The following is a 14,298-nucleotide window of genomic DNA, read 5'->3' as shown; positions in this document are numbered from 1 at the left end:
TACTTAGAAGAATAATTACAGAACCTTTTCCACCTTTAATATCATCCATGATCTTTAAAATTCAATTGGAAAACAGACTGCAATCTTTTTGTAAGGAAGTAAAATAATGTGATTGCATAAATGTGCACACTCTTAAACTAATGCTTTGGTGAAGTATTTATGTCATAATTAAGCCTTTTTAGGTAGGAATCTATCAGCATTGCATATCTGGAATTGGCAACTTTTGCGCACTCTTCCTTGCCGGAGCGCTCCAAATCTGTCAGATTGCGAGGACATCTCCGTGTACAGCGCCTACTACAGTTCAACTCACAGATTTTCAATTGGATTTGGATCTGGGCTCTGGTTGGGCAATTCCAAAACAGTTGTTTTCTTCTGGCAAAGCCACTCTTTGGTTGATTTGGTGGTATGCTTAGGGGTGGTTGTTGTGCTGAATCATGTAACTACTCTTCATCTTCAGCTTTTTAGGGTCTGACGATTTTATTGCAAAACTGACTGATATTTGGAAATTTTTATAATTCCCTTCACCTTAACTAGAGCCCCTGTTCCCACCACAGAGCACGACCACCACACCAGCCTGGGAAGGGAGGCTGCATTGCCCTGCAGCGTCGGACCGGGACTGCTGCCACAGTATTTTGTAAGTATATTTCAAATATAAGACGCACCCCTATTTCCCCAAAAAAATTATGGGAAAAAAATGTCTTATAGTCCAAAAAATACGGTAATTTCCTCCCGGTAGCCATGCTTTCAATGCAGCAACCGCAAAGCTTTAGAATTCTTTAGAACCCAGTATCTGCAGGTTAATGGCATCTGTGGACATGACAGATTGCTTTTAAGCAGCAAAACAAGGGATTCCTTATTATTTTTTTCAGGCACATCAGCTCGGATAATAAATGTGTTTGTACCTGGAAATCTGGTATTTCAACTAAGCCCCACTCACCCCATGCACTATGTTTTGATGACTATTAGGGAGGGAGGTCCAGGAACATCTACTAATCAAACACTGGTGGACTATTCCTAGGATAGACCATAATGTATTAGTCCCACAAAAACCTCTCTAAAATTCATAATTATACATCTATTTTAAACATAGGACATGTAGTGTTTGGAACCTTCTTAAAAATATTGGATAGTCCATGTTTTATAGAAAATATTTTGCAATCAGTCTTTGAAATGTTGCTTTTTCTTGATTTGGGCACAATTCGTTATCTCGTTTGCACTTTTTTTGTCTAGTTTTTGGTGTTTTTAGCCTCTTTTCAATTTGCACATTACTCTTTTTAGTTTGCGTCTATGCCATTGCGGGTGGGGTTCATTGTTTCTCAATGTTTTTGGCTAATTCATTAACTGCGGCCTTTAAAAAGTTTGCGCAGTTTTTGCTCATATGTACTCCAGTCTTCTCTTGGAATTATTTTTTTTTTTTGTATGCCTGACATTTTTGCGGTGCAAATTTTGCAATACATGATTTTTTTTTGCACTAAAAGGCTTTTTGTATATTGTAGCTGGGAAAAAGCCTGTGAGCTGAGAGAATAACCTGTAATCCTTTCCCAATGGCGGTCTCATTCCATCACTCAGCTAGTGTAGAGGCATCCTCGTCCATGCATGAGCAGACATTGCAGGCTATATCACAGCAGAAGGTAATTGGCTAGCATTCTCTGGTGGGAATTGGCAGCACCTGAGCCAGTGCCGCTAGGAGGTTTACTTGAAATCAATTGACTGCAGCAGTGAAACCATTTGCGATGGCTTTATGATTTTGGGCCATAAAATCGTGCAGTGATAATTGAAGAAAATAAAGGATAAGGTAATAAAATGAAATAGGGAAGTGGAAGAATATGACCTGTGGTATAATCAGAATTTTGCACTGGGTCATTAGTCAGAGTGGGAAGATCTTACAAAGTGATGCATAGCTTTAAAAACCCTAGATGGGGCAATCTATCACAGCAACCTTCCTGCAAGGTGAGGAAACCACAACTATGGGACAGCCAAAATACAAAGAAACATATGACCGTTATATATTATGCTATTTTTTAAATAATTTAAATTATTTTTTACTTCTAATTATTTCTTTATACTTTACAAAGAAAAGAGATCATGGTGCAGTACAATAGAGCTGAGCTTGTGTTCCGCCACTTTTTTTGGCCTTCCTTGAGACTGTAGAGAATACTCGTCATAGTGTCAATGTGGAAATGTGCCCAGAATGGCACAAATATGAGCGTCGTCAGAGGTGCTACTACTCAGGCTCATGAATGGGAAATGTCTTTGATATGATATCTGACAATTAATATCCTCATTTCTGATATATTTTTATATCTACAAGTATTGCATATTTTTCTATAAATGTCCAACAAGTCTGTACAGGTGACATTCAAACACTTTGCTTGGCTGCTTCCATAATGTATAATGTATGAGGCTGCAATTACGCACAGCCATGTCTTCTCCTAGATGTGGCCACCATTGCTTCCTCAGGTTTGGGAGACACCCACCTATTAGACATTTATGACACATGATGTTTAGAAAGACTGTTTTTCCTCAAGTGTTTTAAAACTAAAAAAAAATATGTTTATAAAAGAATTAGCAATTACATAGATGTAGAAATGGGCACGGCCATGGAAGCATTAGTTATACTGATATTGTATTTAAACTGCAAAATATCACAAAAACGATCAATTTTACCCCGGTTGTAAAAATATTTGACTATATAGCCTAGCACATTAATAGGATTTTCCACCCCTGACTTGCTCTAAAATAATAAACTTAATTTTATTCACCATACAAATCACCACTGCTCCTCTCCCAATGTTGCCCAGGTCCCCCTGCCAGTCTCTGTACTTCAAGTTCTAGATAGACAGAAATGGGGGCAGGGAAGCTAGTAGGCACTGGATGAGGTATGGTGGGGGATGAGTACGGTGAAAATGATTATTTTTTATTACGGTATTTTAGAGAGTGTGTCTTTCAATCTGTTTACATTTGTCTGGGCTACATCTGGAGTTAGACACAGAAGAAGGAGTCAAATCCAATGGTCTCAGTCAGCACATTATTTGCTTCTGGTATTCATTCTAGGTCACGTACTGTAAATCTGCTCATATTTATCTAATTATAACAGTCCAACATTTTCATTGTACTATGTACACACTTCTTTATTTGGAAATATTAGGTTCTAAAAATGTGGCAGGTAATCGTAGCCAAGAGTATTGGATAATCATTAACTTGGATGAATTATCTGACTGTATTTTTTTTATATTTACTCATGTGTTAAATCCTTTATTTGTTAACTTTCCTTTAGTGAAATCCATGAAAACTATGTGCCAAGGTTAACAATAACTTAACCGGGCGTTAACGTTTGCTGCCTTCCAGTGAGACAACATAAATACCCAAGTTGAATACACGGTTGATTATTATTCCAGGTGTTTTCAAAAAAATGTCAAATCCCAGACCTGGGTCATGATTTAGTGATTATTTTACATCAAACAGAACACAATTCAGTCATATCAACACCCTCTTGTCAAAATAGACCATATATACTTAGGCCAACAGACGAGAAAATATTGCAAATCTCTTCCAGGATCATTTTATCAGTAAAGTAAATTTATATGACAATGAACAATAAATATCAACAGATTACTACAGAAAGAACAAAACTGCTCAATTTGGATGGCAATTGTACATGCTCTCCTGAAGACGCCTTAGAGCATAATATCATATGTTCTGTTCCATTGGACCTTATCAGTACAGCACAAGGATCTGATTGGTTATGTTATATACTGTACTGTTAGTACCGCATTGCTCAGGTACTAACTAAGAAGAACTTAAAGGGAAGATCTACCCCAACCCTCCCCCCAAACCATTTATATTACTATTTAGCGTTCTAAAAAAATAAGCCAGTTAATCTCCTTTTCTCTCAAAGTGCTGCTCCACTAACAAGAAATCGCATTTGGAAGTTCAATATATGTCTGCGTGGTAGAGCACAAGTAATGATAATAATAATATTAATAATAATTTTATTTATATAGCGCCAACATATTCTGCAGCGCTTTACAAATTATAGAGGGGACTTGTACAGACAATAGACATTACAGCATAACAGAGATCACAGTTCAAAACAGATACCAAGAGGATTGAGGGCCCTGCTCGCAAGCTTACAAACTATGAGGAAAAGGGGGAGACACATGAGGTGGATGGTAACAATTGCTTTAGTTATTCGGACCAGCCATAGTGTAAGGATCGGGTGTTCATGTAACGCTGCATGAACCAGTTAACTGCCTAAGTATGTAGCAGTACAGACACAAAGGGGTATTAACTGTATAAAGTGTATGAGAACATGATGCGAGAAATCTGATTATGGTTTAAGTTGTTTTTTTTTTAATGGGCCACACAGGGATAGTTAGGTTAATGCATTGAGGCGGTAGGCAAGTCTGAATGAGTTTTTAGGGCACGCTTAAAACTGTGGGGATTGGGGATTAATCGTATTAACCTGGGTAGTGCATTCCAAAGAATGTAAAGTCTTGGAGACGGGAGTGGGAGGTTCTGATTATTGAGGATGCTAACCTCACGTCATTAGCAGAGCAGAGGGCATGGGTAGGGTGGTAGACGAAGACCAGGGAGGAGATGTAGGGTGGTGCTGAGCCATGGAGTGCTTTGTGGATGAGGGTAGTAGTTTTGTACTGGATTCTGGAGTGGATGGGTAGCCAGTGTAATTACTGGCACAAGGTAGAGGCATCGGTGTAACGGTTGGTGAGGAATATGATCCTGGCAGCAGCATTCAGGACTGATTGAAGCGGGGAGAGTTTGGTAAGAGGGAGGCCGATTAGTAGAGAGTTACAATAGTCCAGACAAGAATGAATAAGTGAAACAGTAAGAGTTTTTGCAGAGTCGAAAGTAAGAAGAGGGCGAATTCTAGAAATGTTTTTGAGATGCAGATAAGAGCGAGCCAGTGATCGGATGTGGGGGGTGAATGAAAGCTTGGAATCAAGTATGACCCCAAGGCAGCGGGCATGTTGCTTTGGAGTAATGGTGGAACCGCACACGAAGATGGCAATGTCAGGCAAAGGTAGGTTAGTAGAGGGAGAGAACGCGAGGAGTTCAGTTTTTGACAGGTTCAGTTTCAGATAGAGGGAAGACATGATGTTAGAGACAGTGGTAAGACAATCAATTGTGTTTTCTAAAAAGGCCGGCGTGATATGAGGAGAAGAAGTCTATAATTGGGTGTCATCAGCATAGAGATGGTACTGGAAACCAAATCTACTGATTGTTTGTCCAATAGGGGCAGTATAAAAAGAGAAGAGGAGGGGGCCTAGGACTGATCCTTGAGGAACCCCTACAGTAAGGGGAAGGTGAGAGGAGGAGAAACCAGCAAAAGATACAGTGAAGGAGCGGTCAGAGAGATAGGAGGAGAACCAGGAGAGAACGGTGTCCTTAAGGCCGATGGAGCGGAGCATAGTGAGGAGGAACTGATGATCCACAGTGTGAAATGCTGCGGAGAGATCCAAGAGAATTAGCATGGAGTAGTGTCCATTAGATTTAACTGTTAGTAGGTCATTAGAGACTTTAGTGAGGGCAGTTTCAGTAGAGTGTAAAGAGTGGAAACCAGATTGAAGTGGGTCGAGAAGAGAGTTATCTGAGAGATAGCGGGTAAGATGGGAGTAGACCAGGCGTTCGAGGAGTCTAGAGATGAAGGTAAGATTAGAAACAGGTCTATAATTAGCGGCACAGTTTTGATCGAGGGATGGTTTTTTAAGTAATGGATATATGATGGAATGCCTAAATGAGGAGGGAAAAATACCAGAGAAAGGTTGAATATTTTTGTTAGGTGAGAGGTGACAGCCGGGGAAAGGGACTGGAGGAGATGTGATGGAATGGGGTCACTGGTGCAAGTGGTTGGGTGAGAAGATGCAAGGAGCCTGATTACTTCTTCTTCTGTAACTGGTTCAAAGTCAGAGAGTGAACTAGATGCAGTGGGGGAGGGAGGACAGTGCATGGTATGAAGGGATTGCGAGATAATTTCCTGTCGAATGTGGTCAATTTTTTCTTGGAAGTAATTGGCCAGATCGTCAGCGCGGAGATCAGTGGTTGGGGCCTGCACTCTTGGGTTGAGTAGGGACTGGAAATTGTCAAAGAGACGTTTAGGGTTATTGGACAGCGAGGTGGTGAGGGTGTTGAAATAGGTTTGTTTGGAGAGGTGAAGGGCAGCGTTGTATGTTCTTAGCATGAACTTATAATGGATGAAATCTTCGGGTGGATTAGATTTTTTCCACAGACGTTCGGCGCACCTGGAGCACCGCTGCAGGAAACGTGTTTGCAGCGTGTGCCATGGTTGTCGCCATCTGTGCCGAGTTGTTCTATTTATAGGAGGTGCAGATTCATCCAGGGCACTTTGCAGGGTATCATTGTAATGCTTCAGAGCAGAATCAGGACATGACATGGAGGAGATTGGGGCCAATGAGGACTGCAAGTTCTTCATAATAATGCACTTTCAGCTCCTCAGCCATCACACTGTATTCCCTGTCTAGCGCCTCCCTTCTTTGGTTGACTAATAGGTAATTACTATGATATAGGGCCAACAACTTGTCTATGAGCCAGGGGAGGTTGGCACTAGGAAGGGTATACAGAGTAATGGCTGAGGAGCTGGAAGTGCATCATCACGCCCCAATGCACTCAGCTTGAAAACACAATTTCTCTCTGCTGCTGCAACATCGCTTTTGGGACTTAAAGGTATCGACCGGCTTATATTTTAAATGGTTACATTGTCTTATACATGGTTTAGGAGTAAATGTTTCTAACAGGTTTCCTGTCACATATGACAACTTTTTCATATTCTCTGTTACAAAAAATAGCAATCATTGAGGACTTTTCCCTTTTGATAACCACCTCTTTAACTCAGATAGGAAAACCCCTCTGAATACCCTCACCAACTTTGTTGAATTTAAAGTTATTATTATGGATAACTGTATATTAACTATTTCGTTTGTATGGAACCCGTTTACCACTAGATGATCCAAACGGGGTCATGTCCAGTATCCCCTATCAATGAAAGTGCCCTTGCACTTTGGCAGCTGATGACCCAATTAAAGCTATCTTTACTGACCCCGTTTTTACTCCTATATGCTTAGAGTTTTCTGTATAAGGAGAGAGTAGAAAGCCACTGCCAGAGACCTCCAGGGGCTTATTTCTTGGTAAACAAAAAGGATCGTGTGTTTAAAGTTAACATGCCTGGTACTTCTTTCTCCAAACATCTTCTGTTAAGGAAGAGTCTAAAGGCCCCTATACGAATACAAAGGAAGAGAGAACACAAAAACCGAACTAATACCCAAACAGTAAATTCAAATAATTTTATTTGTAAGTAAATACACCAAATGGTAGAGGGGGAAAGAAAACCAAAAAGAGGCACAATACCAAGAAGACGGAGCAATAAACAGTCCTGCTGTGATAAAATAATGGGGTGATACAAGATAGATAAATAAATATATATATATATATATATATATATATATATATATATATATATATATATATATATATATATATATATATATATATATATAACCCCACACAACTGAAAAACTATTAATACACACAAAAATATGAAATTAAGTGTATGCACAAAAGAAAAAAAGTGTAAAAAAAGTGCAATATGTGGCGGTACACCTAAAAAAATGGCCTAAGGTACTTGATAGGCTAAGGTGTACACAAAAATATACCAAATGCCATAAACGATGTGTGTATATATGGATACACCAGTATAAGGTGCAACCAGTGCTAAAAAGTGCGGCCAGAGTACAAATGAATAAAGTGCATAAACGCGCGTCGGGGAGTGGCACATCCAGGAGACGGTAGCATCTCAGGTAACACCTGCTCCAGGCTCACTACTTTCAGATATTGGTTGTTTAATTTATGATCTACTATTTGTGATATCATGACATACGCCCAGATTTAGGTAGCAGGCACCTGCATTCACACTCCTTTTACCAGCGTAATTGTTGTTGGCCGCACATTTGCACTTTATTCATTTGTACTCTGGCTGCACTTTTTAGTACTGGTTGCACCTTATACTGGTGTATCCATATATACACATATCTTTTATGGCATTTGGTATATTTTTGTGTACACCTTAGCCTATCAAGTACCTTAGGCCATTTTTTTAGGTGTAACGCCATATATTGCACTTTTTTTTACACTTTTTTTCTTTTGTGCATACATTTAATTTCATATTTTTGTGTGTATTGATAGTTTTTCAGTTCTGTGGGGTCATATATATATATATATAATATATATATATATATATATATAATATATATATATATATATACACTAGATTGTGGCCCGATTCTAACGCATCCGGTATTCTAGAATATGCATGTCCCCGTAGTATATGGACAATGATGATTCCAGAATTCACGGCAGACTGTGCCCGTCGCTGATTGGTCGAGGCAACCTTTATGACATCATCGTCGCCATGGCAACCATTATGACATCTACGTCGATACTGTGCCCGTCGCTGATTGGTCGAGGTGAATTCGCGGCAGACTGTGCCCGTTGCTGATTGGTCGAGGCAACCTTTATGACATCATCGTCGCCATGCTGTGCCCGTCGCTGGCGGCCTGGCGGCCTCGACCAATCAGAGACGCGGGATTTCCAGGACAGACAGACGGAAAAACCCTTAGACAATTATATATATAGATATATATTTATCTATCTTGTATCACCCCATTATTTTATCACAGCAGGACTGTTTATTGCTCCGTCTTCTTGGTATTGTGCCTCTTTTTGGTTTTCTTTCCCCCTCTACCATTTGGTGTATTTACTTACAAATAAAATTATTTGAATTTACTGTTGGGCATTAGTTCGGTTTTTGTGTTCTCTTCCTTTGTATATTTTTTCCGATTTGTCCTCTATTATGTCCATTACGGGATACATAAAACTATATATGCAAAATTTGATTGTGTACTGTACACTTTATCATTATTATTATACTAAGAGCATCAGGTATTTATGTATCCCTTGCCTTGAGTTTCTATTTAACCCTATACGAATAGGATGGTCAATCAGTGACACAGAAATCAGGTGGTTTTCGCAGGCTTTTTTTGAATATGAATGGGAGCCCCAGTGTGCATTTCTGGTGTTATTTTATTTTTTGTAGGCATGGGTTGTTATAAAATAAAAAACAAATGCATATTCACTTGCCTAAATCCCTAAATCCAGTGCAGGCCACTTTGATAGTCGGTATTCGCTCTGAAAGCAATGACGGTGCCCCATGGATGTTAAAAGACTTTCTGAAGCCTGTGATTGGCTGGATCAGGAAGGTGACTGGAACAGCACATCATCTGACACTTGTCTGGCACAACGCTATTTCAGTCATCTATCCACTGCAGTCACTCAGACATCGGTCTGAGATGGTTTAGTGAATCTTGCATTCAGCAGGGGGTTGGACCCAATGACCCTTGAGGTCCCTTCTAATTCTAACATTCTGTGATTGCCAGAAGTGGCCTGTACTGGCTTCATGGCGGTAACAACTGGTGAGTATTCCTATGTTTTGCATTTTATACAAATTCTCATCTAGGAAGAAATGTTTTAACACCAGAGCAGCTTAGTAGCAAGCCAGCTTGAGTAAGCTTATATTTAGTAGGACATTTTTCTCTTTCTCCTACACTCTCTAGCAAACAGATTTTGTCTTCTTGGCTTTGGGGATCATAGCAGTAAAAACATATTCTGCATAGGTTGTTCATTTTTATAAATGGAAAATACAGTATCTTTAAGGTCAAAAAGTGAAAATTTAAGACAAATTCTGGTACCTTCAATTATAATTACATATTAGAGCTAAAGGTGTAAGATCTAACTGTTTCTTACCTTCCCCAATCCAGGAGTATCTTTCACTTTGTTGACTGCCCTCAGTAAACATGGTGGTGCAGGTGGAGGAGAAGTCTGCAGAATCCCACAGAAGCTGGTTGAGAAAAGTGGAGGCTCTGACACCAAGGAAGGTGTTGTTCTCTGCTTCTTCTTTTTAGATGACAGATTTAACTTTTGAGCGGCCCTGAAATAGTCACAACAAAATGTCTTAAGTGAATCAATCAATATATAAACGCAACAATCTATAAAATATGTCATCAGGCTGAAGGATGAGTTAATGGTAAAATATAGATTAGCGGACTATAGACATAAGATCACTGTTAACAGCTATTAGCCTCAACTTTCCCATTAATATGTATGATCACTGTATGTCAGACAGTAGAGACAATAGATTGTTGACAAATTCCACCAAAATTCCACCAATCTGTTGATGTAAATCTAAAGTTTATGGCCATTATTATGGGTAATTGTACAGTAAGTCAATGCAATTGATCATTTATGATTACTTATGATAGATATCGTCATAGAAAATTAGCTGACAATTGCAAAATCAGAACTATACAGTGCTATTATGGAAATAAAAGCCTAAGTACGATGGAAATAAAATGCTAAGCTTCTGCTTGCAGTCGGCTTTTTAATGCAATATATTCACATGGCTTCAATGTGCTCAGATTGAGCAACAAAAGTTACCCTTTGGCCGGTAACTGGCTTTGTGATAAAATGTTTCTTAAACTGGAATGTCCACATTTGACATTTAGGTGAACAGGCAGAAGCAATGAAGAAACTGAATCAATCATACACCAGTTTTACTCTAAAACCCATAGGCATGTGGTCATTTCTCAACAGAATTTACCTTTCATATGGCATTTAAAACATATCTATGACTGTACTTTATGAAATTTATAGCAAGTCTCTATCATTGGTATACATGATCTATTCAAGTCAGGTACCCAGCAGCAATCACAAAAAATACAGTACTTCCCAGGTAAGGAAAAATGATTAATTTCAACTAAAGGACTCAAAAGCAATGTGAAAAGATTTTATTTTATACTTTACAGTAGTTTATGGACTAAAAACATCCACAGGTCATAGGAGATGTATACCACTGTGTACAGTGGCGCAGTGCAGCGCTGGAGTCCTGGGTTCAAATCCCACCAAGAACAACATCTGCAAGGAGTTTGTATGTTCTCCCCGTGTTTGCGTGGGTTTCCTCCGGGTTCTCTGGTTTCCTCCCACACTCTAAAGACATACTGATAGGGAATTTAGATTGTGAGCCCCAACAGGGACAGCGATGATAATGTGTGCACAACTGTAAAGCGCTGCGGAATATGTTAGCGCTATATAAAGTACTGTTATCGTATGCAACAGGAAATAAATATTAGATTTCTTTTCCATTATACAACATCCACCTACAACTGAATAAATGCACTCAGCTTAGAAACCGACTACTCTGTACATACCGTTCCAACTGTATTGACATGTCATGGCTGCAGCCAATCACTGTCCACAGTGATAACCAACACTGTGATCAGTGATTGTCTGCAGTGTTTATATGTCCATTATGCGAAAAGCACAGGGACTGGCGGGAAACTCAGGTAGCATTTGAAATGGAGCTGCGGGGATCTGTAATGGTATTTTATAAATATATAATTTTTTACATTTATGGGCTATTTCTGTAAAAAGAAAATCAGAGGTGGAAAATCCCTTTAACATAGAAATAGATGTGTTAAATAATAGCCCATTATTTGCTTCTAAAAAGGGAGTTTCCGATAGGTAAACCTTCCAAATCTGCAGCTTAAATGAGTTTTTCCATTCTTATGCAAAGTAAGTACTGAGAGTCTGCATAGAAGTCATACATACTGAAAAATTCAGCAACTTCTTAAAATACATTCATGTCAATTAATTCCCAGTTTTAAAGGGAAACTGTCACATAGAATATTGTAACCTATAAAGAGGCCAAAGAGGAAGAAAAGTAAACATGGCCTTACAGCCACAAAAAAAGCAAGACCTCATATAGTGAAGCTTACATAAAATGAAAAAGTTTTGCTGCATAGCTTGTATGTCTTGTTCCTCTGGAAAAGTTGGGAGGTATGTTGTAGTTTATAGAAAAGGTGATTACAGTCTAAAGTCAAAGAACTAAAAATAAAGTAAAAGAAAAAAAAGAAAATTCTAACCCCCTTTCTTCTTATTAGAAATAACAAGATAATAAACATATTTGGTATTCCTGCATCTATTAAAGTATCAAGATACAAAATTAACTAAAAGCTGTAAAGAGAAAAAAAAAATCTAAATATCAGAACTGTTGTTTTTCTATTGCCTCAACTCCATTAAAAAGTGCAAAAATGTCACATGTACCCCAAAATTTTACCAAAAAAACCTTTAGCTTATCCCATAAAACAAGTCCTCATACAGTTTTATGGATGTAAAAATGAAAACACTAGGAGAGTCTTGGCAAATGGTGACTCAATAAAAAAAAATCTTACAAATTCTCACATTTTATTTCACCACTTAAATAAAAAAAAACTATAAAGGTTTGGTATGGCCATAATCATACTGACCTGGGGAGTCATAATCCCAGGTCATATTTACTGCACAATAAATGTCATAAATATAAAACCCACAAAACAATGGTGGAAGTTTTCTAGTCCAATGTATGGCTATAATAATGTTGTGATTCAAGAGTAGAGCCCGTCCCGCGAACAACAAGCCCTCATACGGCCATGTCGATGGAATAATAAATAAAGTTATGGTACTGGTAAAAAGAAGAGGAAAAAAAGGAACCATTGGAATAAGAACCCAGTCGTGAAGGGGTTAAAGATTAAGAATGCGACTTCTGCAGAGATTGGTAATCACAATAGATTAACTATGGCCCAATACTGAAAATTCATCAAATATAATCCTTTCTCCTTTGAGACCTATGGTCACAGGAGTCATCATATCTGGACTCTACGTGATTAAAAATCTGCTTATTGACTGATAAGAGCCGAAACATACAAATGCCTAATGATTACTAGATTTCTTGCATGGCAAAGACATATTTATTGGTGAAATTCACTTAGAACCCTCCAGTGAAATGAATTCATGCTGTTATCATTAGTCCACTGCTCCATAAAAAGCAGGTACATGTTTTTCTAAGTAACTTTAATCGAATCTGAGCTAAGCTTTTGCCCATTAGCGGCCAGGCTGCTTAGTTACAAGAGCAGCAGCAGTAAGCAAACAGCCGAAACCTGATTGTCAACAGGCAAACAAACTGAGGGGTCCTATGCCGTACCCGCATAGCGGTGCTTTCATCACAGCATACAGGGATTTGCCGTTTAGAAAGCCTCTGGTAACGTTTGGCACCCTGATAAACGTCTTTCTGTGGGATTTTAAAGTGCTGTCATGCATATTTCATGAAATTACGAAATGTAATTTCTACATTTGCACTAATGAGAACAAATAATTACAGATGCTAAAAGTACAATGAGATTAAACACACTGCTGGAAAGAGGTATGGAGTGCGTTTACATTGACTATATTGAATTAACTTATTTAATTTACATGAATTTTTGAATGCACACGTACTGAACACAAAATATATTCAAAGTATGAACATATCTAAAGTCCCACCACCATTCATAAGACATGAAGTGATCTTAAAGGGTTTATCCGGGACTTTGGGTTTCTTTGGCAATGGGGCAAAGAACTTACCAGCAGGTAGTTGCTAGCCAGGGCTGGCATTAGGGGCAGGCAGACCAGGCAGCTGCCTAGGGCCCCCGCTCCTCTATGGAGCTCCTGAGTAAGAAGGGCCCAGCACTTTTGCCCCCCCTCCCCCTCATCGTGCATTTAACTTATCAGCATCATAGATGCCAATACAGTTCAAAGCACTGATGGAGGAGAGCGTGTCATGTGACGCTCCATCTCTCATCACTCCCCCTCTGCCTCTGACTTAGCGTGTACCAGCAATGGAGCTGATGAGACGCTGAGACGCTCTGCAGAAGCCAGAGCAGCAGGGGAACAAGGATGAAAAGTAAGTATTGTGTGTGTGTGTGTGTGTGTGTGCGTGTGTCTGCTATCCTATACTGTGTGTGGGGGGACTGTACTATACTGTGTTGTGTGTGTGTCTGCTGCACTATACTGTGTGTGTGGGGGGGCTGCACTATACTGTGTATGTGGGGTTGCATTATACTGTGTGTGGAGGCTGCACTATAGTGTGTGTGGGGCTGCATTATACTGTGTGTGCTGCACTATACTGTGTGTGAGGGGACTGCACTATACTGTGTTTTGTGTGGGTCTGCTGCACTCTACTGTGTGTGAGCAAAAGAGAAAGAAACCGAACAATGTGGTCAAATATACAAAATAATGAATACAATTAAATAGATCTGGTACAAAATATATTTTATTATGAAGTACAAAAAAATGGAAGAAATAATGGTAACATGGTACTAATCACACACAGTGGGTATCTGCCCATAAGGACCATAC

At 39.1% G+C, this 14,298-nt stretch overlaps 1 protein-coding gene across 1 annotated transcript in view; it reads right to left on the bottom strand.

Annotated features, from left to right (window-relative positions):
- The window catches only part of KIF26B (kinesin family member 26B), a 616,088-nt gene that overhangs the window by 225,892 nt on the left and 375,898 nt on the right, over nucleotides 1–14,298 (bottom strand). The window contains exon 5 of the mRNA XM_069769230.1: nucleotides 9,835–10,018. Within this exon, the coding sequence (XP_069625331.1) occupies nucleotides 9,835–10,018 (184 nt within the window). The remainder of the gene's footprint in view (nucleotides 1–9,834; nucleotides 10,019–14,298) is intronic.

This window comes from Ranitomeya imitator, chromosome 5, assembly GCF_032444005.1.
Source record: "Ranitomeya imitator isolate aRanImi1 chromosome 5, aRanImi1.pri, whole genome shotgun sequence".
In the NCBI taxonomy this organism is placed as follows: Eukaryota; Metazoa; Chordata; class Amphibia; order Anura; family Dendrobatidae; genus Ranitomeya; species Ranitomeya imitator.
The sequence above is the reverse complement of the archived record's forward strand: the minus strand, read 5'-3'. Positions and strand labels throughout refer to the sequence as shown.